The sequence below is a fragment of the Narcine bancroftii genome, chromosome 14 (genome assembly GCF_036971445.1).
Source record: "Narcine bancroftii isolate sNarBan1 chromosome 14, sNarBan1.hap1, whole genome shotgun sequence".
NCBI lineage: Eukaryota > Metazoa > Chordata > Chondrichthyes > Torpediniformes > Narcinidae > Narcine > Narcine bancroftii.
Window position 1 is genome coordinate 61,214,472 of NC_091482.1, and position 24,156 is coordinate 61,238,627.

The 24,156-nt window shown below is 41.3% G+C and overlaps 1 protein-coding gene across 6 annotated transcripts in view; it reads right to left on the bottom strand.

The window, feature by feature from the left end:
* Nucleotides 1–24,156, bottom strand: part of dennd4a (DENN/MADD domain containing 4A) — a 108,607-nt gene that overhangs the window by 23,683 nt on the left and 60,768 nt on the right. For all 6 annotated transcript variants that reach the window (XM_069910995.1, XM_069910994.1, XM_069910993.1 and 3 more), the window contains 10 exons: nucleotides 23,935–24,153; nucleotides 22,881–23,026; nucleotides 15,593–15,726; nucleotides 13,062–13,197; nucleotides 11,694–11,900; nucleotides 9,540–9,668; nucleotides 7,477–7,624; nucleotides 5,708–5,836; nucleotides 1,163–1,306; nucleotides 454–609 (listed from right to left, as the gene is read on the bottom strand). In XM_069910995.1, the coding sequence (XP_069767096.1) occupies nucleotides 454–609; nucleotides 1,163–1,306; nucleotides 5,708–5,836; nucleotides 7,477–7,624; nucleotides 9,540–9,668; nucleotides 11,694–11,900; nucleotides 13,062–13,197; nucleotides 15,593–15,726; nucleotides 22,881–23,026; nucleotides 23,935–24,153 (1,548 nt within the window). The remainder of the gene's footprint in view (nucleotides 1–453; nucleotides 610–1,162; nucleotides 1,307–5,707; nucleotides 5,837–7,476; nucleotides 7,625–9,539; nucleotides 9,669–11,693; nucleotides 11,901–13,061; nucleotides 13,198–15,592; nucleotides 15,727–22,880; nucleotides 23,027–23,934; nucleotides 24,154–24,156) is intronic.

Below are 24,156 nucleotides of genomic sequence, written 5' to 3' on the forward strand. Positions count from 1 at the left end.
AGTGCTTGACCTGTTGATTTTCACCAGCTTCAACCACGATATCTGCAGTTTTACTACATGGAGGCTAGACTGGGTATGAATTGTTCCTGAACGGAGGAGGCAGTAAAGATGGTGGGTCTCCAGCCACATATATGCATCTGTTCCGTGACTCGGTATGAAATCTTGGACCCCAACTTTCGCGTTCTAACGAGGTTTACTGTATTAATATGCAGGGATTCGAGGGATATACATCGGGAGTTTAATCTGCCATGTCTGCCAAAGACATTGTGGGGCTAAGGGCCTGGCTTGTACTGGACTGCTCTATGCAATTCTATGATTTCAGTTTTAAATTCTTTTTAAACATTGTTAAATGTTTGCTTAGAGGAACTGAACAATTTTAAAAGTGGTAATGGAGCAGGATATGATAATTTGTAAGTCCAACTGTGATAAGGAACAAGGGCCTGGATTACACACCATTGTTTTCCTCAGTGCTGAGGCTTGGCTCAGCTGCCTCAAAGCTGCAGTGCATTTTCACAATGCTGGATACCGATTTCAAGTTACTTATGGCCCCTTGAAATTCAAGCTGGGACAGACCGTCTCCATTGCCCTTTGCACTTTCATTCTCAGATACTGGAAAGCAATGCAAAAAAAAAAAATCAACAATTAGTTCATTATTGGGCAATTATCAGAAACAAAACAACGCTACATTTCAGAAAGCTTTGCACAGTGACTTTACCTCTTTAAAGAAACTTCACTCCCCCCTCCTCCTCTCATTCTTCTGGAAGTGCCCTGGCATCATTGGGCAGGGTATTCCACAAATGCAATTCCTCCTCTTAAATCTATTCCCCTAAATCTTGAGGCTACATCCCCTTATTCTAGTCTCATTTGCCAATGGAAACAACCTCTTTACCTCTATCTCATTTATTCCTTTCATCTATGCATTTCTATAAGATCCCTAATCATCCTTCAATGAGTATAGCCCGACTAATCAATTTCCTCATAAGCTAACCCCCTCATCTCTGGAATGAATCTGGTGAACCTCCTCTGCCCTAAGGAGACCAGATCTGTGCACAGTTCTACAAGTGCAGCCTCTACAGTCTCCTGTACAGATACAGCAGATTCATCCCACTCTGAAATACAATCCCTTTACAAAAATGTGAAAACTACAAGAGTTGAGATGTACATGAACTGGAGTCGCTCCCTTTCTTGTCATCTTTCTCCAGCAGATGACACACGGAAGACTGCTCAGATCCAGAGGCCAAAGGTATGTCCCCCCGTCTAACTTCTTCTTTTGATAAGGAGTTGTATCCCAGATCTGACTGTCCACCTTAGACAAAACAAAATAGAAATATCTTAACACTAATATACAAATACCTTCACAAAAACTTCATGACATCCTTAAAAGCAGCTGTCAGAAAAGTAGAATCCATCATAAAAGAATATTTGGAAAGCATTAATGGGATCTAGTGAGTTTTTGAAAGAGAAATCATGCTTAACAAATCTACAGGAAGTTTTGAGAATACAACCAGCAGAGTAGATAAGGGAGAGCCAGTGTATTTGGTCTTACAGGAGGCTTTTGATAAGCTCTGCACAAGAAGTTGGTGTGCAAGATTAAAGCACGTGGGGCTGGGGACAATATACTGCATTGAGGATTAGGTGACAGAAGGAAAACAGAAAGTACAGTATATGCCATTGTCTAGGATGATTCTGTATAAGATGGCCCCCAGAATTTCCACCTAAGATGTTGGTTTTGAGATATACCCTATGTATAAGATGGCTGCCCAAATATGGCACTTACTGCTGACCAGTGGATGCTATTAAAAGCCAAATCACAACATTTTAATAATAAAAGATCATTTGAAGGTTTAAATTTTATTTGGTTATTTTAAAATAAACCACTATCGGCTCCTGAAACAGGCCATTTGAAGTCTGTACAGAGCAGTTGGACTGGGCAGACAGACCTCTTGCAGGAGCGCTGAGACTTCACAACTAACTAATGGGGCATGCGTGAGATTGCATCAGAGCTGGCAGTGGTGTGGCAACTTCGTCACCAAGGTAAGAATTTTAGACCCTTTATATTGGACAACCCAATTTTAAGGTGACATTTTTAGGTTTTGAGGATCATCCTATACAATGACATACATGGTAGGAATAAACCGTTCTTTCTCCAGGTAGCGATGAGTACTGCAGAGATGGGTGCTCACAGACTGTGTACATCAATAATTTGGTGAAAGATGCTTCAAGAGGATGTGAATAAGCTGAGTAGGTGAACGAGAACATGGCTGACAAATATCAACATGCAAAGTTGTGGAGTTCACCACTTTGATGCATGTTCAGGAAAGAGGAGCATCTACGAAAGAGTAAAATACTGGATACTCAAAAGGGACATGCTGGTAAAAGCCAACACATAGGTCCAATAAGCCACAAACAAGGCAAATGGCATGTTAGCTCTTATACAAGAGAATAATTACAGGAATAAGGAAGTCTCATAATAATTGTGCATGGCCTTGTATAGGCTGGCACCAACAGCCCATCAAGAAGGCAAATGGAATTAAACAGTAAAGTCTGCAGATGCTAGGGCTGAGTGCAAATCACAAGTGTGTTGGAGAAACTCAGCAGGTTACACAGCAGCTATAGGAAGCAAAGGGTAGCCAATGTTTCAGGTCTGAGCCCTTCGTCAAGGGCTGGAACAAAAATTAAATATTGACCTTCCTTGTGAGAGGGATGAATTTAAGAGCAGGCTGCTTTAAATAGGTGAGTGATATAAGTGGAACAGCTACCATGGGAATGGTCATCATGGAAGTGGACTAGACTTAGAGTGGGGCATTGAGGCTTTGGCTCAAGAGGCTTCGGTGAAAAGAGGCAGAGACTAAGGTAAGACTGGTGAGAGTTTATTATTAATTATTCTATGACCTTGTATTAGGGCCAAAGTAAGAGTAGTTAGAACAGCAAAGGGGTTAGTGGAGTGTTTGTTGTGAGAATTCTGGGAGACATCTCCCTGATAGCTACATCTGCATGAAGCACAACGAGATGCAGCTTCTTGGAGACCATGTTATGGAACTGGAGCTGCAGCTCGATGACCTTCAGCTCATACAGGAGAATGAGAAGTTTATAGACAGGAGCTACAAGGATGCTGTCACACTAAAGCTGCAGGAGGCAGGAAACTGGGTGACTGTCAGGAGAGGGAAAGGAAAGTCAAGCAAGCAGGTAGTGCAGGGCACCCCTGTGGCCATTCCCCTCAATAGTAAGTATACCGCTTTGGATACTGTTGGGGAGGGAGGGGGGTGGTGGAGGAGGGAAAAAAGTTAAAGCTGCAGTGACCGAATCTCTGGCACTGAGCCTGGCCCTGTGGCTCAGTGGGAGAAAAGGAGAGCAGTAGTGATAAGGGATTCAATAGTTAGAGGGACAGGCAGGAGTTACTTATGTACACAAAAGAAACACCTTGATGGTTTGTTGCCTCCCAGGTGCCAGGGTGAGGGATATCTTGGATCGGGTCCACAGCGTCCTCTAAAGAGAGGGTGAGATGCCAGAAGTCATGGTACATATTGGTATCAATGACATAGGTAGGAAAAGAGATGATGTCCTGAAGATGAATACAGTAGGAAGCTGAAAGACAGTACCTTGTGTAGTAATCTCAGGATTTCTGCCTGTGCCACATGCCAGCGAGGGTGAGAATAGATCGACATGGCAGATGAATGCATGGCTGAAGAATTGGTGTAGGGGAAAAGGTTCAGATTTTTGGATCAACGGGATCTCTTCTGGGGAAGATATGATCTGTACAGAAGGGACGGGTTACATCTGAACTGGAAGGGGACCAATTTCCTGGCAGAGAGGTTTTGGGGAGGGTTTAAACTAGTTTGGCAGGGGGATGGGAAACAGAATGATAGGGCAGAGAATAGAGCAAATGGTGGAAAGGTTGATGCAGTGTGTAGTGAGATGGTGAGGAAGGTCAGGCAGTGGAGGGAGCATAGAACAGGCACATGGATGCCAGAAAAATAGAGGGATATGGGTTTCAGGTAGTGAAGGAGCTTTATATAAGTTGGCACAACCTAGTGGGCCGAAGGGCCCATACTGTACTGCGATGTTCTATGTTCTGCTGCATGTACAGGCTACTGGTGAGGCTGCAATTGGATGACTGGTCTCAGATATATTGGCAGAGGCGGATTCTAGAGATGACAGGGCTAGCTAATGAAGAGAACTTGAATTGCCTGGGACAATACTCGGTGAAATTCATGCATTATCTTGGCCAATGCATAAACAAGCAGATGCGAGTTGTTCTTGGCAAATGCTGTATTCAGTCAGAAAAGGACCCTTAATCAAGATTATATTAACTTGGACCTTTTTAAAGATTTACTCTGCAGATGCTGTTAGAATCACTGGAGTGTAAGCTGGATATACTGAGCAAGTTTCAAGTGCATGCACTCAGTGTTTGGCTGGAAATTTATTCCAACACACTTCCAATGGTTTTCTACAGGAACATACAATGCAAATAATCATAGAGCAATTTCTGACTTTTGACAAAGAGAGACAAATATATTCTTACTTGTCTAACCTTGAATTAGTGAAAGATAATAACAGAAAACAGACAGAAATTCAGAAATCATTTATCAAGATTGTCACAAGGTTTTTCCAAGGTAATGCACAATAAACACATGAGAAAAGTTCAAGAATACTGAATCATAAGGCAAGCAGCAGAATGCGATGCCAGGTGGCTTCATAACAAAATGTGGGGGTGGGTGTGAAGGGTAGCAATTCACAGTGACTGGTGGTGAGTGCAAGGTTCACGGTGGGAATACTGATGCTTTAGACTTTGGAGATACAATGCTAAAGAGGACTATAGAAAGTTACAAGAGGGCTGTAGCAAACTCGCAGAATGGAAAACATTCAGCAGATGATGAACACAAGGGTGAAGTAGTGTATTCAGTGGCACACGTAGGAAGGTAGTTTGTTACTTGATAGGTACACATCCAAGTGGGGCTGAGGAGTTACTGATAGGTGCACATCCAAGTGGGGCTGAGGAGTTACTGATAGGTGCACATCCAAGTGGGGCTGAGGAGTTACTGATAAGTACACATCCAAGTGGGGCTGAGGAGTTACTGATAGGTGCACATCCAAGTGGGGCTGAGGAGTAAGGGGATCCAATCACAGGTTAACAAGGCAAAAAAGAAAATAAATTATGCATTAAAGCTTATTTAGAATAATAGAAAGGAAGGTTAAGCTGATAGTCTAGATGGAGAGGCATGATAAGGCTCCAGTTTTGAAATTATTCAACTCTCTGACACTATTTGTCCACTCATACACATCACATCTGGAAAAAATATTAAAACACACAAGAAGAAAATCAAGTCTGAGCAAGTCCAACAAAGCAGAAACAGAAAGGAGACAAAAAGTTGGAGAATTACCTGAAAACACATGGATATCCTTCAGTTCTGAGGAAATCCAGTGAGGGAGACAAGGAACTCTTTCATACAAGGACTCCTGACTGCCATATCCATAGCTCGAGCTAGAGCCAAGCCTAGCTGTGTGCAGAGAGCAATAGTGTACAAGGGGATGAAGATGGTAGATGAAAACAAAGGGGAACATGGAAGAGTTAATGTGGTCATGATGAAATCAGAATCCAGAGAAGATGGGTGCAAGCAAACATAGACCAGAAGGGATAGCAAGAAGCAATGAACAAAACAAAAGAGAATTTTAAGTCAATAATTACTGATGACACCATAAAACGTACCTGTACTAGATCTATCATCAGTGAGATCTACTTTCATTTGTTCAGAGTTGAACTGGGGCTGCTCCACAACATTAGTTTCATTTGAACTATCCATGCTGCCGTGACTAACAGCATCCAGATCGCTGCCATCTACTCAAAGAACAGATAGATTAGAACAGGGGATGATGACCCACAGGAGACTTCAGATGCTGGAGTCTGGGTCCAAACACAAACTGCTGGAGGAATTCAGCTGGACAAGCAACAATCATTGGGAGAGAAAGAATGTTTCACGCTAGAACCTTTCATCTCTCAGCCCAAAATGATGATCGTCCTTTTTCTCTCACTGATGTTGCCCAACCTGCTGAGCTCCTCCAGCAGATTGTTTGTTGTCCCAGATTAGAACAGGCAGTTTCATTTTCTGCCCTCCCATCCTAAAGATATCAATGTGGCCAACAAACATTATTTATTCAATGTTTGCACTTACAGTAAGTGTGACTATAATATTTATCTGCGGGGGGCTGCACCAGAGTCTGATCATAATCCTGCACATCTGTAATCCCTCATCAAGGACCTTAAAACTAGGATCAGACTGGAAAGTGTGACTTTTGGTGCCTCTCCTTGACCCCCGGGCACTGACCCTGTTGAGCTAAGGTCACCCATCAACCAGGGAATCAAATCTGCAATCCTCTTGATCAATGGTGTTCATTTATTTATGGGCTCAATGTGTTGGGTCATAAGGGAATCACCAAGCACTCTCAAAATTCCACATCTTTCATTTATTTCAAGTTCTATAAATTAATCCCCAGCATCCATCCAACTTTAATAACAGTGGTAATATAACTGACGAAGCGATTGCTGGGCTCAAGGGTTTAGAAAACTAGAACACAGCTGGGTAGAGTGAGGTGATTGCTGAATCACCTGAAGTATTAACTCAGTTCACTCAATCCAGTAAATTCAATTATTCTTCTCCAGCTAAACTGTCAAACACCATTTAATAAAAATATATACTTTTAAAATTATAAGATCCTCAAATTAATTGAAAATACTTGATTATGGTTTGATTTATGCAAGAGTGCTTAATTAAACCTTCCTACTCAAAGTGGTTAAACTGGCACATAGTTCGGCAGAGAAGAACGCATGGGTAACATTGATTCATTCGGCAGAACTCACATCTTGCTGTGTGTTCTTCAATACCACCATGCTTCAGACACAGGCATATGTGACTTGGTGGTTTAAGTCAGGTGTGACCCGCGATTGAGAGGGACAATTTCATTGCCGTTGAGTGCCACTTCTGGGCAACACCAAATGGGATGAGATGGCTGTATGCCACTGATTAGTGAGATACAGTGAGCAGTATGGATCCTGCACTATTCCTCATAGCTCTATGACTGAGGCCTAATTCCACTAAATAAGTAGACGTTGTCATTGTTTAATTTTCACCAATGGATTCTCAAGAGTTCCAACTCTGAAACAGTGGTTACATTAGTTGAAGAAAGCAGCTCACAACTATCCTTCCAAAGATACAGAACTTAGCAAAGCTATATGGGATACTGTAGTGTTCCTGTAAAATTTTTTTTATTTGGAAGAAGGGATCCGTATGGGAACCGAAACGGGGCTGGGGGGGGAGTGTTGGATCAGTGTGGTTGATCATGAACAGAAAATTGCAATCCCTTGACTAAATTTGACAACTTTTCTGGTTATTTAAACTTTCTTCTGGATACACTGTGGTAGTTGAACAATAAATGCTCTCCAAATCCCGCAGTGTTCACTTGTTGATAACTGAGACTTACCCGACAGCACCTGGGTCTGCAGTGAGTTTGCTGGAGCTTTTTTCAAAACTTTGCGGAACTGAGCTGTTGCAAGTACAACATTTCTTAGCTTCATCCATAGAAAGTATCCACCTCTGTTACTTGATGGCCAAGTACTCTCTAAAACCGCCTGCACAAATCAAACAGGATTACAAATCTAGAAAGGATGAAATATTTTGCTTTGATGCCTAAGCAAGGTCAACAGAATGTTTATCATTAAATTCAGATCTTACTACATTATTACTTTATGAAGTAATGTAGCACTTTTTTCAAAATAAAGTCATCTCCTTTTGAGGGGACAAAGACTCGTTGATCAAGCTCTAATAATCTGGCCCCTAATGGTTCAGAAATCCCAAGGGTTCCATCAGGGCAGCACAGTGAGTGAAACATTGTTAGAGCGACTGGGGCTCAGATGTACCACTGTCGATAAGGAGTTTGTACATTGTACATTGTCCCTGGGTCTGTATGGGTTTCCTCTGGGGCCTCCAGTTTCCCTCCCATCAGACCCACCCTTCAAAATGTACTGGGGTTGAAGGTCAATTAGGTATAAATGGGCAGCACGGGCCCATGGGTCGGAAGGGCCTGTTACCATGCTGTATGTCTTTGTCTAAAACATCTGGGTCACCATACATGCTGAAGATTATGAGCTGAAACGCTTCAGGTTCTATTTCTTGCTCCCTTTAAACTCACTGGGGCTGTTCCCCACTCTCTTTAAAATGTACCAGCCTCATGGAAAAAATATACATGTTTAAAAAAAAAATGAAATATAAGTGCTGGAAAAACTTTGCCTATCAAGCAACATCTGTAGTAAAGGAAACAGTCTACATTTCAAGACTGCAATCCCTCGTCAAATAAAATTGTGTTGGTATAACGATAATGAGTTTATTGTACAATGTACAAATGCAACAGTCTGATAATAATGCACATTAAATAGGAATGTAACAATATAGCCCAGATATTCTGCCAGTCGCAAGAATGCTATATTACCAGAACTCTACTGGTTACAATTTAATTGCTCTTTAGATTGAAGTCCAGAAGCTTGATTCTCTTTACTTTTCAAAAGTGATTTTTTTTTGTAGACATCAGGCATACACTGTTTCTCCACCACTGCACTAGATCCCAGCATCCACAGATTTTCTTGCTTAACTCAAATTTTAACAAATTAGTTTTACTTCCAAATGGAGTTCTGAAACTTATACATTTTATGGGAGTGCTATTTGTAGATCACTCATACTGCACTGATTCATAATTAAACTGATCCAATCTTTGCCACTCTATGACATAATAAATTAAAGCCAGAATGGCTATTGCTTCAAGGTGAGCATTTCAAATTGTTTGGATGTGCTGACATCGGAGAGGGTTCAGAGGGGTTCACAAAGATGATTCTGGGAATGAAAAGAGTATCATATGAGGTGTGTTTCATGGCTCTTGGTCTGTACTTGTAGGAATTTAGGAGAATAAGTGGGTATTTCATTGAAGCATTTCAAATAGACAGGGTAGATGTAGAAAGGTTGTTTCTCATGGCGGGAGAGTCAGGCACAAGAGGCCACAATTTCAGATTTGTGCCTAACTCTTCAGACAGAGGGTCAAATCTGTGGAATTTGTTGCCTCATGAGGTTGTGGAGGCCAGGTCATCATGGTTATGGGGAGAAGGCTGGGAAGTGGGACTGTGGGGAAAATGGATCAGCTTGTGATTAAATGGAATGGCATACTCGATGGGTTGAATGGGCTATTTATACTTCTATGATCAGATTTAGAAGAATACACAAGAATTCATTGAGACCATTAAGCAGATATCACCTTTTTCCCACTGAGGGAATATTCAGAATGGCGTCACCCTTCCCACGCACGACTCTACTGGTCCAAACCAATCTCAGGCAGTTGGATTCAAACTTCTTAAGACGGGGTACTGGCAATGGCTATACTAGAGTTTACTGAATCATGAAGTACAAGTCAAGGATGATATAGTGTTAAGGAAGAATAGCAAAATAAATTGCAATAAAAGATACACCAAGAAGTCTCAGTAAATTTGTAGCATCTCATACCTTATTATAGTAACCATATGTGATAGCATTGGGGTGAACCCCAGCTTTCTTCATCTCAAACAGGACTCTGACAGCTAGTACTGGCTGTCCATACTGGCCACATAACTGCATCAGAACACGGTAACATACCTATAACAGAAAACACAGCTTTGTCATTGAGAGATCCATCATTGAATGTGCCATTTCTCCCAGTTACTCAGGTGTTAGATACACCTCACAACATTGCATGATTACGTCTGAGATCCTGGTTTAAATTGTAATGAACCATGACACCGTGTAGGATTTCAACACCAAGTTCTAGATTCATAACTTTATCTAATGCAGCATGCAAGGAGTTAAATTAGAGAAATCTACTAGTTAATCTTGCACCTTTTTAGATGTCCAACAAATTTTATTGCTAGTAGATAACATCGAGAACAGAAGCTGTATTTGATGCTGGTTTGCATCGAGAATGATTCTATTATCAATTCATCAAGACTAAAAGGGAGATGGTGCTCACTGCACGTTTTGAGTTGTGCCAAGCATACTGGGAAATGTTCATTATGCCTCATTAAGGACAGGAAGGGAGGAGGTAGTTGAGGAGGACCCAAGTTATGATCTACCCTCTGGTGGAGAACAGAAAGACCCTCTGCAGTTCTACTCTTTGAGGTCAGACCAGACATAAAACTCATGGTCCACTGCACAGCAGTGATCCCTGACCTTCCACATGCTCAAGATTTGGACTAACGGCGTCACTGGAAAATTACTACTACAGTATTAACTCTGGAAATCTACATTCATAGGAAGGATAAGTAACCTCTCCCAAATTCCTTGGTACTGAGTTCCCAGTCACACTCAATCAGTTTCAATGGACAGGCCACATCACTCAGTCCTGACATCAGACTCTAAAAAAAGATATTTTATTCTGAGGTCTGTTATAGTTAAACATTATGAGGTGGGCAAAAGAAAAAAATATTGAAGATGTGCTCAGTCTCCCTGAGGAAATTAAACATCGCTCTGGTACTAGGAATTTTTTGATCCTGACCACTTCAAGTGGAGGAGCATTTGGGATGGTATTACAAACTTTGTGATCATGGCTTTGGCAACATGCAGGGGCCCAGCATGGGTGGCAAACAGAGCAGGTCCCTTACTGATTACCCACCAACCACTGCACCAGTGGAAGAGTCTGCCACTCCTTTATTGGCCTCATTAGCTTCTTAAAACCCACAAAACCAAGAAGGAAACAAATCATTATTAATTTTGGAGAACTTCCCAAGAAAAATAAAATAAGCCTGATGATAAAACAACAACTATTTCAGGGAATAAATTTTATAGACAGCAAAATCATGCAAAAGGGGGAACATTGTTGGTGTAGCAGTTAGCACAACGCTGTTACAGAGCCAGAAATCGGGACTGGGGTTCGAATCCAGCACTGTCTGTAAGGAGTTAATACTTTCTGGTCATGTCTGCATGGGTTTTTTCCCATGGTTTCCTCCCAGCATTCAAAAACTTACTGGGGGTGTAGGTCAATTGGGTGTAATTGGATGGCATGGGTTCATGGGTCAAAATGGCCTGTTACCATGTTGAAAACTGGAAGTGCTACTGTTCCCACTCTTTGGCTTGGCTTCGCGGACGAAGATTTATAGAGGGGGTAAATGTCCACGTCAGCTGCAGGCTCGTTTGTGGCTGACAAGTCCGATGCGGGACAGGCAGACACGGTTGCAGCGGTTGCAGGGGAAAATTGGTGGGTTGGGGTTGGGGGTTGGGTTTTTCCTCCTTTGCCTTTTGTCACTAATGGAGTGAATAACAGTTCAAGCAATATTTTAATGTCAAAGAGCAAGAGAATGCAGGAAATCTGATGAAAACATGGGCTAATATTGCTGTTGTTTCAGCAGTAAATCTATGTTTGCTTGAGAACCCCCTTTGAATTGAGAATTGAATAAATGCCAAAAATCAGTTTATACCCATTCAGGGGCACAAAGCAAAAACTGTGGAGGAAGGAAACTAAAATAGAGGGAATGAACAAACCAAATGCTTCATCATCATTTAAAAAAAAAGAGAAAACAGGTGTCATAAACAAGCATTGCTCCTTGATAATTCGATTTGGTTATATAATGTTTTTCCCACTCAAAAAAATGACACGTAGCCAACATTAGGCTCTTCAACTTTACACACCTCATCTGGTGGTTCCAGTTTCTTGACCTGCATCCTTCTCAGTACATCACAAGCAGTCCGAAGAGCCCTGACCTTTGAATGACATACTTTCACATAACCGGGAAGACAGATAAACCAGAGGCCGTAGCAATGACGTAAGAGACACTTCGACCACATTTGAGGAATTGATGAATGACGCTTTGCAATTTTTTGAGCTGACTTTATCTCCTGAGAAGCACAAAACTATAATTGCAATCTTGTGGAATGGAATATATATTACATTACATATATATGGAATAATTAACATTTTAATGTTGTATTTTTGTTTTATTATTATCCTTGTGCAAAAATGGCACAAAATGCAAGGCCATCAGATATGTCACATGACATTCTACTTGAACCACTATCTAATAATAATTGAATAAGTCATGTTCTGCAGGGATCTGATCTGCAACCCCACCTCTATGTGATATTTATAAATTACCTAGATGAGGAAGTGGAAGGGTAGATTGGTAAATTTGCAGATGACACGCAGGTTGGAAGTGTTGTGAATGGCGACCAGAGGTTACAAAGACACGTTAATAGGGTGCAGAGCTGGGTAGTCAAGTGGCAGAGAGTTTAACCCAAAAAAGTGTGAAGTGGTTAATTTTGGTAGGTTAAATATGAAGGCAGAAGACAATGTTAACAGGACGGCCCTGAGCAGTGTGAACAAACTGAGAGATCTTGCGATTACTCAAAGCTGTTGCCCAGGTTGATTGTGTTGTTTAGAAGGCATACAATGTGTTGGCCCTCATTAACTGAAGGATCGAGTTCAAGAGCTGCGAAGTAATGTTGCATCTATACAAGATTTTAATGAGGCCCCACTTGGACATACTGGGATCAGTTCTGGTCACCTCACTACAGAAAGAAAATTAATGTTAGAGTATGGAGAGGATATTTACCAGGATGCTGCCTGGATTGGAGAGCATGCCTTATGAGGATAGATTGACAGAACTTGTTTTTTTTTCCCTTGGAAACCTCTGATAGAGGTGTGCATGGCGATGAGAGGTACTGATTGTGTGGATGGCTAGAGGCTTTTTCCCAGGGTTGAAGTGGATAATAACAGGGGGCTTGGGCACAAGGACAGGGGGGAAATTCTCACACAGAGAATGGTGGGTGCATGGATATGGAACTAAGAAAAAGGGAGGGTGACACAGAGGGGAAATTCTAGGCAGTTGTTAAGAGTAGGTAATTAAGTTGGCACAACACGGTGGGTCAAAGGGCCTGTACTGTGCTGTGTTTCTTATGATCTATGTAAAAATACTTCACTGTCTGCATTTTCATACCATAATCACTCGCGTGTACTTTTACACAGGCATACTCAGAATACAAATTTTAGGCACATATTACCTGCTTAGTTCTTCTACCCATAGGTGCTGGACTATTAGGACAACTATTTTTTGAAGTTAACCTGTTGGTTGGTGTCTTCAGTAGACTTGCAGGTGTGTCAAATAGCTGTGGTGATAACACAGGGAAGCCGTTGTAACTGGAATAGGAACAGGAGGTGATAATTACACATTAATGTACACAATTAATATGCATATTGTGTACAATACAACAATCCAAGAATAAAAAAGAGTAGCAAACTTTGCAAGTGTGGAAAGAAAACAGCACAAAGGGAGAATCCAATGGTTTGTTGGCATTTATCATACTTCTTTCTTTGGCTTGGCTTCGTGGACGAAGATTTATGAAGGGGTAAATGTGCATGTCAGCTGCAGGCTTGTTTGTGGCTGACAAGTCCGATGCGGGACAGGCAGACACGGTTGCAGCGGTTGCAAGGGAAAATTGGTTGGGTGTTGGGTTTTTCCTCTTTTGTCTTTTGTCAGTGAAGTGGGCTCTGCGGTCTTCTTCAAAGGAGGTTGCTGCCTGCCGAACTGTGAGGCACCAAGATGCACGGTTTGAGGCGAGATCAGCCCACTGGCGGTGGTCAATGTGGCAGGCATCAAGAGATTTCTTTAGGCAGTCCTTGTACCTCTTCTTTGGTGCACCTCTGTCACGGTGGCCAGTAGAGAGCTCACCATATAACACGATCTTGGGAAGGCGATGGTCCTCCATTCTGGAGACGTGACCTACCCAGCGCAGTTGGGTCTTCAGCAGCGTGGATTCGATGCTGTCGGCCTCTACATAGAACAACCAAATTAACACTCCAAGTTGAAAGGGTTGAGAAAGGAAAACAGACAAGACAACAGAATGCAGCATTCATAGAGAGGACACTGCGTGGTCAGAACACCAATGGTTGCACATAATATATGTGCCATACATGAATGTTTTGCATCAGATACTTCCTGATATGTTGAGCATTTCCAACCTTGGTTTTTTTTCTCTCTATTAGACCTCCAGGGTAATCAATAGATTCAAAGAAAAGGCCATCTGCTGTGCTATTTTCAGTAGCCTAGTTTACAGTCCTCAGGCAAGTTTAAGGATTTTCCTCGACCTCTAGATTGATCAATATAAGGAATTATGATCAGCTTGGATCCCAACTCTGATTGCAACACATCAGAGGTTGGATGAACACCAGATGCCCCTTGCTGGGAAACATGGCTGTCAAGCAAAAATGGAACACTTTGATTAACTTAATTCCTATTTTATTATATTATTAGATTCAGATTTCTTGTCAGAGTACATACATGACATCACATACAACCCTGAGATTCCTTTTTCTTGCGGGCATGGCAGAATTACCATTAATTGGTAGTGAAAAAACAAACTGTACACAGCATAAACATGTAAACAAAGAACTGTAAACTGTGTAATACAGAGAGAACAAAAAGAAAATCACAAGTGCATAAGTAAGAGTCTTTGATTGAATTTATAGTTGAGGGGTCTGATGGTGGAGGGGTAGCAGTTGTTCTTGAACCTGGTAGTGTTACCATCTTTCCTGATGGTAACAAGAACAGAGCATGTGCTGGGCGGTGAGGGTCTTTGATGGTTACTGCTGCTCTCTGACGGCAGCGTTCCCTGTAAATGTACTCAATAGTGGGGAGGATTTTACCTGTGATGTCCTGGGCTGTATCCACTACCTTTTGGAGGGACTTTATGCTCAGGGGTATTGGTGTTTCCAGACTGAGATGCAGCCAGTCAGCACATTTTCCACTACACCTCTAGAAATTTCCAATGTCATACCAAACCTATATAAACTCCTGAAGAAATAGAGGTGATGTGTTTTCTTCATCATGGATCCAGGAAAGATCTGAAGAGATAATGACTCCTAAGAACTTAAATTTGCTCACCCTCTCCACCTCTGATCCCCTAATGATCACTGGATTGTATACCTCCCTTTCCTTTCCTGAAGTCAACAATCAGCTCCTTAGTTTTGGTGACATTGAGTGCAAGGTTGTTGTTGGTTCACCCTCCGGCCAAGTTTTCAATCTCTATCCAGAACGTTGACTCATCCCCTTCCTTTATACAGCCCACTACTGTAGTATGTTGGCAAATTTGTAGATGGTGTTATATTCGTATCGAACTACACAGTCGTAGGTGTAAAGTGAGGAGAGCAGAGCAGAGGGCTAAGAACATAGGTGCTCCGTCCGGTACTGATGGAGATTGTAAAGAAGTAGAAATAAGCCATCTTACAAAAAGCATCAAAACTTGGGAATTAACTCACAGATTTTAAATCAGAACTTAGCCCACCCTCTGGTGGAGGAAGTATTTGGATTTCACACTTAGAGCTTGCAATTTCATCAGCTGCTCATCCAAGGATACTAGAGTTATTTTATACAATTATCTAAAAATGACAGTGGAAAAGAAAGTAGTTGGGTACACATTTTTAAAAAAAACCCATAAAATAATTTGTGGGTTTTTCTTATATTTCAAAATCCAAGGAGAACTTTCAATCCAATTGTGATTCAGCACCACACTAGAAATTGTGCCCGAGTACTTACCTGTACTGAAGAGGATACTCTTCTTCATTGGGAAGACTTGGAAGCTCAGGTGGTGTGATGAAAACTGTATGCTCACTTTTGTGAGATTCATCCAATTCTATGAGGTGCAAGTCCTCTATGCGCTCTGCATCCAACTGAATCAGTTCAAAAGGGAGAATATCAAAGTTGCATTAGTTGCCCAAATCAGAAACAAGTTTTCCTGCATATTATAAATGTACATGAAACATGAAAGTCTGCAGATGCTGCAATTGTTGATGCTGTTGGAACTCAGCCAGTCTCGCAGCATCCATAGGAAGTAAAGATTATTATCGACATTTCGGGCCTGACCCCTTCTTCAAGGTACTGTTCTCCTATGGATGCTGTGAGACTGGCTGAGTTCCTCCAATATTTATGTGTGTTTTTACATAAATGTACATTTCCTTTATATCCATTAGTAAACATGGGTAGAAATTGACAGGAAGGATGAAAATGATACGAGTTCTAAATTTAACAATTGTACATCATCTTCATCAAGTCTACATTGACTATTAATCACCCATCTACAGCAAGCCCATATGATAAATATTGTATTTTCCCCACATTCTCTTGACCACCCCTCCGATTCTACCACTCACCCCCATTCTCGGGGCAATTTACAGCCACAAATTAAACTACCAACTTGCACATCTTTGTGGGAGGAAACCCACGTGGTCATAGGGAGAAGAGGCTAACTCCATAATTAAAGCACCAGAGAGCAGGATTGAACCGAGTTTTCCAGCTCTGTAAGGTGGCAGCCCTACAACTGTACCACCCTGTAGTTGTCGGTTGTTCAGCCAAGACTGGAGCCCCACTCTCACTCCCAGCTTATTTCAAATGCAATGTAGTAAAAATAAAAACCCAGCAACTACATGTCATCAGATCAGGAATCAGCTGAGTACATGGCTGCACTGAATTCCAGTGCGGAACTCCTACCTATTCAATATCCTGTTTTAAAGGAATATCAACCTCCTTTGCGATTTTGTTAGTGGCAGGTTCAGTTTAAATTCCAATTCCCAATCTTTTATCCACACCATTTAATATATTTTCTTCCTTATTCAAGTAAGGTTTATAGCATTTTGTAGAACTGCTCCACATCCTCATCCCTTGCATGAGTCCGAATCAGAATCCATTGTCATGAACAGGTCACGAAATTTGTTCTTTTGTGGCAACGTCATTAGTGTGAACATTGCTACAAGATACATTTCAAAATAAATAAATTGGTTCAAAAATAAGAGAAAGAAAGGCAGTGTCTGTGGTTCATTGTCCATTCAAAAATCCAATGGCAGAAGGGAAGAAGCTGTCCTTGAGCAGCCTGGCGCTCATCTTCTGGCTCCTGTATTTCCTTCTTGGTGGTAGCAGGAAGAAGACAGCATAGCTTGGGTGTGAAGGTCCTTGAGAATAGAGGCTGCTTTCTTTAGACACCCCCTCTTGATGGAGTCTTAGATGGAGTGAAGACTGATGCCCATGATGGCACTGGCCGAGTTCACAACTCTCTGTAGTATGTTTTCTATCCTGTGCATTGCCATCTCTGTACCAGACAGAGATGCAACAAGTAAGAATACTCTCCACTGTACATCTTAAGAAATTTGTAAGAGTCTTTGGTCATATACCAAATCTCTGCAAACTCCTTCTTCGTGATTGCATCAACATGGAAGCCCCAGGACAGATCTTCAAAGAAGTCAATAACCAGGAATTTGAAGTTCTTAACCCCTTCTAGTGGTGACTCCTCGATGAGGACTGATTTATGTTCTCCTGACTTCCTCCTCCCAAAGTCCACAATCAGCTCAAGTCGTCACCTTCATTTGTCGTTCATACCATAACTACTAATGCAATGCACAATAAAGACGAGATAATGTTTCTCCAGGACCATGGAGCAGATTTATATAAATAGGAGTTAAATATTAAGTCATAATATTTAAAAAAATCCACAATATACTAGAACACACATGTTCTAGGAATTGAGGAGCCTGATGACTTGGGGGAAAAAAAACTGTTGCACAATGTGGACCTGGATGCTACGGTACCTCCTTTCTGACGGCAGAAGGGAGAAAAGTTTACAAGGGAGTGCGAAGGCCTTCCTCATGAATCGTGTGTTGCAGATCTTCTCCACTCTCCACTATCCTCTGCAGGGACTTTTGGTCTGAGGTGGTACAGTCTCCAAACCAGGTGGTGATGCAATTGCTCAGAATGTTCTCAATACATCCTCAGTAGAATGTAGAGAGGATGGAGGGTGGGAGATGAACTTTTCTCAACCTTTGCAGGAAGTAGAGGCACTGCTGGGCTTTCTTGGCTAAGGAGCTGGTGTTGAGGACTAGGTGAGATTCTCTGCCAAGTGCACACCAAGAAACCTGGTACTCTTAACAACCCCAACAGTAGAGCCATCAATAGTCAGCAGAAAATTATCCCCTTGGGCCTTCCTGAAGTCATCAACCATCTCTTTTGTTTTATTAACATTCAAAGGCACCAGTCCGTTAGTGTCCGCACCTCATCTCTGCACACTGACTCATCATTCTTGCTGATGAGGCCCACAACGGTTGTATCGTCAGCAAATTTGATGATGTGGTTCGAGCTGTGTTTAGCTGCACAGTCATGGGTCAGCAGAGTGGACAGCAGTGGACTAAGCTCGTGGCCCTGGGGGTGGGGGGTGGGTCCCTGTACTCAGAACGATGGACTTAGAGGTGCTGATTCCGATCTGGACTTCTTGAGGTCTGCCCATCAGGAAGTCAAGAATCCAATTGCAGAGGGAGGTGTTTAGGCCCAGCAGACTTAATTTCCCTATCAGTTACTGAGGTATGATTATGTTAAATGCCAAAATGAAGTCAATAAACAGCATCCAAACACACATGTCCTTATTTTCCAGGTGGGTGAGGGCTAGATGGAGGGTGGTGGTGATGGCATCATCTGTAGACCAGTTGGATCTATATGTGAACTGCAGGGGTTCCAGTGAGGGGGGCATCAGGAGCTTGATGTGCCCCATGACAAGACTCTCAAAGCACTTCATAATGGTAGACATGAGTGTGACAGTCATTGAGGCAGGACCTTGGTTTTACTAATGTTAAGTACAAGATGGTTGTTTGACACCACTCAACGAGCTGATCTATCTCCCTTCTGTACACATCTTCATTGCCATCTGTGATTCTGTGGTATAGACGGCTTCTGAATTGTACCTAGCTACACAATTACTGAAAAGCAGTTGGCCTGTGTCGATCGTCAATGAGGAGAAGTCATTGTTTCCGATTCGTACTGAGTGTGGTCTTCTGATAATGTTAGGTCTGCTTTGTTCGAGAATGAGTGAGTCAGACACCAGACTGAGTCGAAATCAAGGTTCTTTATTACCGGATTGTAACACTTGCAACTAACAGTGTTAGTTGGAGAAGGCGCATTCTCCCAATATCAGCAAGTGGTGTTTTTTTATACCTCAGGACACGCACTTAGTAAATTATCATACCATTACATTGTCCAATGAATAAGCTGTTGCTACCCTTCTCTGTTAGTCTGCTGCACATCATCTTGTTATTGCCACACTTATCTTGAGCGTACAAGGTCACACCTGCATCCTGTTACTCCTTAGTACTGGGTGACTCCTTCTCCGGTCCAAACTCATGATGTTTTTACCTTACAATAAGGAAGTCAAGGATACAGTTGCAGAGGGGGTGCAGGGGCCCAGGTCTTGGAGCTTGTTGACCAGGACTGAGGATATGATGGTGATGAAAGCTGACCTGTAGTCGATAAAGAGTAGCTTAATGTATGTGTTGCTGTTGTCTAGGTGATCCAGATCTGAGTGGAGAGCCACTGATAATGCATCTGCTGTGGACCAATTGCGATGCCAGGTGAATTACAGTGGGCTCAGATCTTTACGTGGGTAGGAGTTAATTCTGCCCGTGACCATCACAGCAGATGAAATTATCTATACTGGGCGATAGTCATTGAGCCAGCTCACTCTACTTTTCTTGGGTTCTGGAATGATGATGCTCTTTTGAAGCAGGTGGGAACCTCCAACTGCAGTAATGAGGTATTGAAAATTCCTGTGAACTCTCTGGCTAGTTTCCTGAAATTGTTTCTTCTGGAGAATTTGGCAGTTATAAAAGTTAACTTCTCCAGAAGTTATTCTAAGTTTATTAAAATTGTATTGTCAATAGCTAGGAAATGTATAGCAGTAACATGGAAATCCGATTCCCTACTTCACATTGATTCAAGTGCAAAGTTGTATTCCCCTTGAGAAGTTTACTTATAGTCTTAGGAATAGGTATAGTATGTTCAATTTAGATTATTTAAATACCCAGATTGTATAATTTATTTTGATTCTTGTCAATTAGTATACTCCTTATTAGAAGTTTAATACTTTTAAAATGATGTGACTCTGAGGTGTCGAACCTTATTACAGTTGCTTTTTCTTTTCTATTTTCTCTCTTTTTATCTCCCTCTATTCTTTGCCGTCTGTCTCCTTTCCTTTTCTTTTTATTTTTTTCAGATCATATGAATGTTTTTCTATGATTTTATATTCAATGTATTGTTATTATTATATTAATTGAGTCCTATATTCTGTATTTTCTTAAAACAAATAAAATATTAAAAAAAAAATCTCTTTGGCTAGTTGGTTGACACAGATTTTCAGTACCCTGTCAGGTATGCATCAGGACTTGACGCCTTGTGAGGGTTCACCCTCTTGAAGGATGTTCTAATGTTGGCCTCAAAGACAGATATCATAGAGTTATCAGCCTCTCAAGATCTTTGCTTCTCCTCTGACTTATGGCAGACGAAGGCAATTTTGTGTAATATTACATTATATTACATGACAATAAATTGAATCTTGAACATTGGGTAGGTATATGGATGAGAGGGCTATGGTATGGGCACAGATCAATGGGTCTAAGCAGAATAATAATTTGGCATGGGCTGAAGGGTCCGTTTCTGTTCTACATGACAGAAAGCTGAAGCTCATGCTGTGATGAAATATTTCATCCATGCATTAGACAGGAATAACACATGTTTTTGGTCAAAGCCAGCTGAAGAAATAAAAGCACAGTCAGCAAATGACTTCTCTGCCTACACACAAAGTTTCATGTACAAACAGATTTTACATTTATTGGGCTCATTGTACAGAATAAAGCTCAACTATGAATCAGGTCACCGATTTCTAATGCAGAAATCTGCTGACAATGAACGAAAAAAAACCTAATAAATCTGACCCTCACCCACTCCAAAAAAGCTTGGCTCCAACACAGTTAAATCACCATTACAAGAATAAAAAATTGCTACTCCGGAATGCAATACAGCACTTCAGTAAAATGTATCAGGATGTTAGAGAATAAAGGACTACTTTTGGCATCAATGTGCTTTCACAGATAAAATGGATATAGAGCACTTTGAAATAAATATGAACTGGTTGAATTAAGGTATCGCTGAAGATTTAATTTGGAACACGTGAATGGAGAGGCCTTTAGACGCACTGATAAAAATCTTGCCAGAGAATAGCAGGTGACCTACTTTTTTGCCGTTTCATTTAACCTAGTGCAATTCAACAAAGGGCACTGAGAGAAAGAGAAAACCTCTTCATGCTAAATGGAGAGTCAGCAGCTTTTCCCTGCAATTAGTATTTCACTGGAGCAATCCAAATGCATTTGCAAAGTTTCCAGTCTGTCAGCTTGCAAACGTCATCTTTAGGCAGGTCTGTGTCCTTGGTAACAAAAAAAAACTATCACTTGTACAGGATCGTAAAACCAGGGATATTCGTGAAAATGCTTCGTTTCGGAGAAAACAAGATTTTTTTCTTGAAATTGATGGAAAATTAACAATTAGCATAACCGTAGATTTACAAGATATGTATTTATGAAAGACTCAAGAGGTCTACAAGATTATGAGAGGCACAGATAGGGTGGACAGCCAGCACCTTTTCCCACAGGGTGACTGACAGTAGCAAACACCAGAGGATATTTGTATATGGTGAGAGGATGAAAGTTTTGGTGAGATATCAGCGGCAAGTTATTTTACACAGAGTACTGGGTGCCTGGAATGCATTGTCAGGGTGCAGGATGGTACAATAGGGACATTTAAAAGACTCCTAGACAGGTATGTGGATGCAGGAAAAATAGAGGGTTATGGGTGTGAGGTAGGGAAGGTTCAGTTTAATGAGTAGGTTCTCTGAGTCGGCACAACATTGTGGGCCAAAGGGCCTGTACTATGCTGTAATGTTCTATGTTACTCGTCGCCTACTTAAGGACCATTAAGGTTGGACAATAAATAGTGTCCATCCAGTAAGGCCCACATTCCATAAAGTGAGAAAAACTTTTTTAGAGGCCTGGTCAAATGAATGAGACAAATTAATTCATATCTAACTGTGTCAGCTGGATAATTTCAAATCTGGTTTTTTTTGGCTCAAGTATAGAATATTTTATTAGTATTACCCTTTGGCTTATTAACATAATTTTCAACTCAATCAACAAATAAAGCAGCAATTCCAATCAAAATAATGGTAAAGTTGGTTACTTGAACTCCAAAATTACAAATACAGCAACACCCCTGGTATCTGGCACCTATGGGAATTTGTAGATGCCAGATAAATGAATTTTCTGGTCGCTTGAGATTGCGTGTTACTTGTATTGGCAAACTAACGGCAAGGCACGCCAATTTTAAAAGTCTTTTTTTTTTAAAGTTACAGGTATTTATTTACTGCAATTCTTTTGCCGGTTGCTTGGGACTGCCGGTTGCTTGAATTCTGGATAATGTGGATAACAGGGTTTTATTAAACCACATTTTTAAAAGTGTGATTTCTTCTGGCTATTCATTCCATAGGATGATGATGGTTCCTTACAGTCAGTTTGTGGGATTTGACAAGTGCATCCTGGAGTGGCGGTGCAAGGTGATTCTTAACAGGCACTGCAAGGATACCCCTCTCCTTAGAAAGGAACAGCATGTGCATGAATGGATTTAAGTAAGTAGGGGTTGCACAGGTCCAGACCCACCCTCTCAACATCCCCTCCCAGATCCAGTAGTACGGCGAGGTCCAAGAAGACTGAGGGAAGTTCTGTTGCACTGAATGGTCAGACCAAGCATTGATGCAAGGAGTGCCCTTTCTGCGCTTCAAGGCACTTATTTGCTGGATGGCTGTTGACCCTACAAGAGGATTCATCCGCCCTTTGACAGGTGAAGTGAATCCTTCACTTCACTGCAGTTTGCTCCCATTCCCCAAACCACTTGCTTCATCATTGGGACAACCTGGAAAGAGCAGAGATTAAACACTACGCCTTAGGAAAAATACAGAGCAACTTACTTTGTCCACACAATCATCAAAGAAAACCAGACTTGCATCCTTGTCACTCACGAAGGAACATTCCTCAATGAATCGAATAAACATCTGTGTTTTTGTCATCAATGAGTAAAACTTCTGGTGGGAACGGTCTCTGCTTCTCAGAAAACCTGCAACAATGAATAATATTCTATATATGGATATATATTTCCATCAATTAAATTTAATTCATAAAATACAATTGAAATCTTGAGTGTTTTGAGTTAAAGATATAACTATTTACAGCTTTGGGTACTGGTTTATCAACTTCCTGAAAAAACTGATTCATAAAATGGAGGAACAAATGAAAGCAGGAAATGTTGGTAATAATTTGGAGATGAGGCAGTAATTATGGATTCCATCACTGAAGAGGAATTGTTAAGAACTGTGAATTAAAGTACTTCAATTTCACAGCAAAATTCACATGTTATCTATAAACAAAGACATGGCTAATGTTCCTGAACTCACATAAATTTGCATTTGGAGTTGATAAGTTATGCCAAGACTGATGGGCTTGCATTGCAAGAACAGGCACTTTCCTCTTTGCGGCATAGGGGGCTTTCTGACAGGGGGAAGGGGAGGGGTGGGGTGGGAGATAGGAAGAATCCTTTTAGAGGCTTTTAGAATAATGAAGGGCACACACAAGGTGAATGGTCATACATAGTCTTTTTTCCCCCAGTGTCGAGGAATCTAAAGGGCAGAGATTTAAGGAGAGAGGAGTGAGGTTTAAAAGACACCCGAGGTGCACCTTCTTCACAAAGGTGGTGGTGGCTATGGGGAACAAGCTGCCAGGGGAACTAGTAGAGATGGGTGTAACTGTAACATTTAAAAGATATTTCACAGGTACATAAACAGGAAATATTAAGAGGGACATGAGAGAAACACAGGCATATGGGACTGACTAGCTTTGGTTGACAACTTAGTCACCATGAACAAGTTAGACCAAAAGAGCCTGTTTCTGTGCTGTCAAACTATGATATTACAAGTGCACAGTCAAAATAATATTATTCTCAAAATAGTTTCAACTCTATGTAACTACCTTGAAGATCAAACAGCGAGCTTGCATCAGTAGCTTTCTCAGAAGGAGCTTCTGTGATTGGACGGAGGTATAGCCTATAACCCTTCAGAATGGAAGCCATAAATCGAAGAAATGCTTCTTGTATTTCCAGTTCCAACATCTGCATCTTGTTACCAGAGTTCAAATCAAGATCATTCATTGTTACTTCCATTAAAGCTTCTTCTCTGGGTCTTTGATGCACTG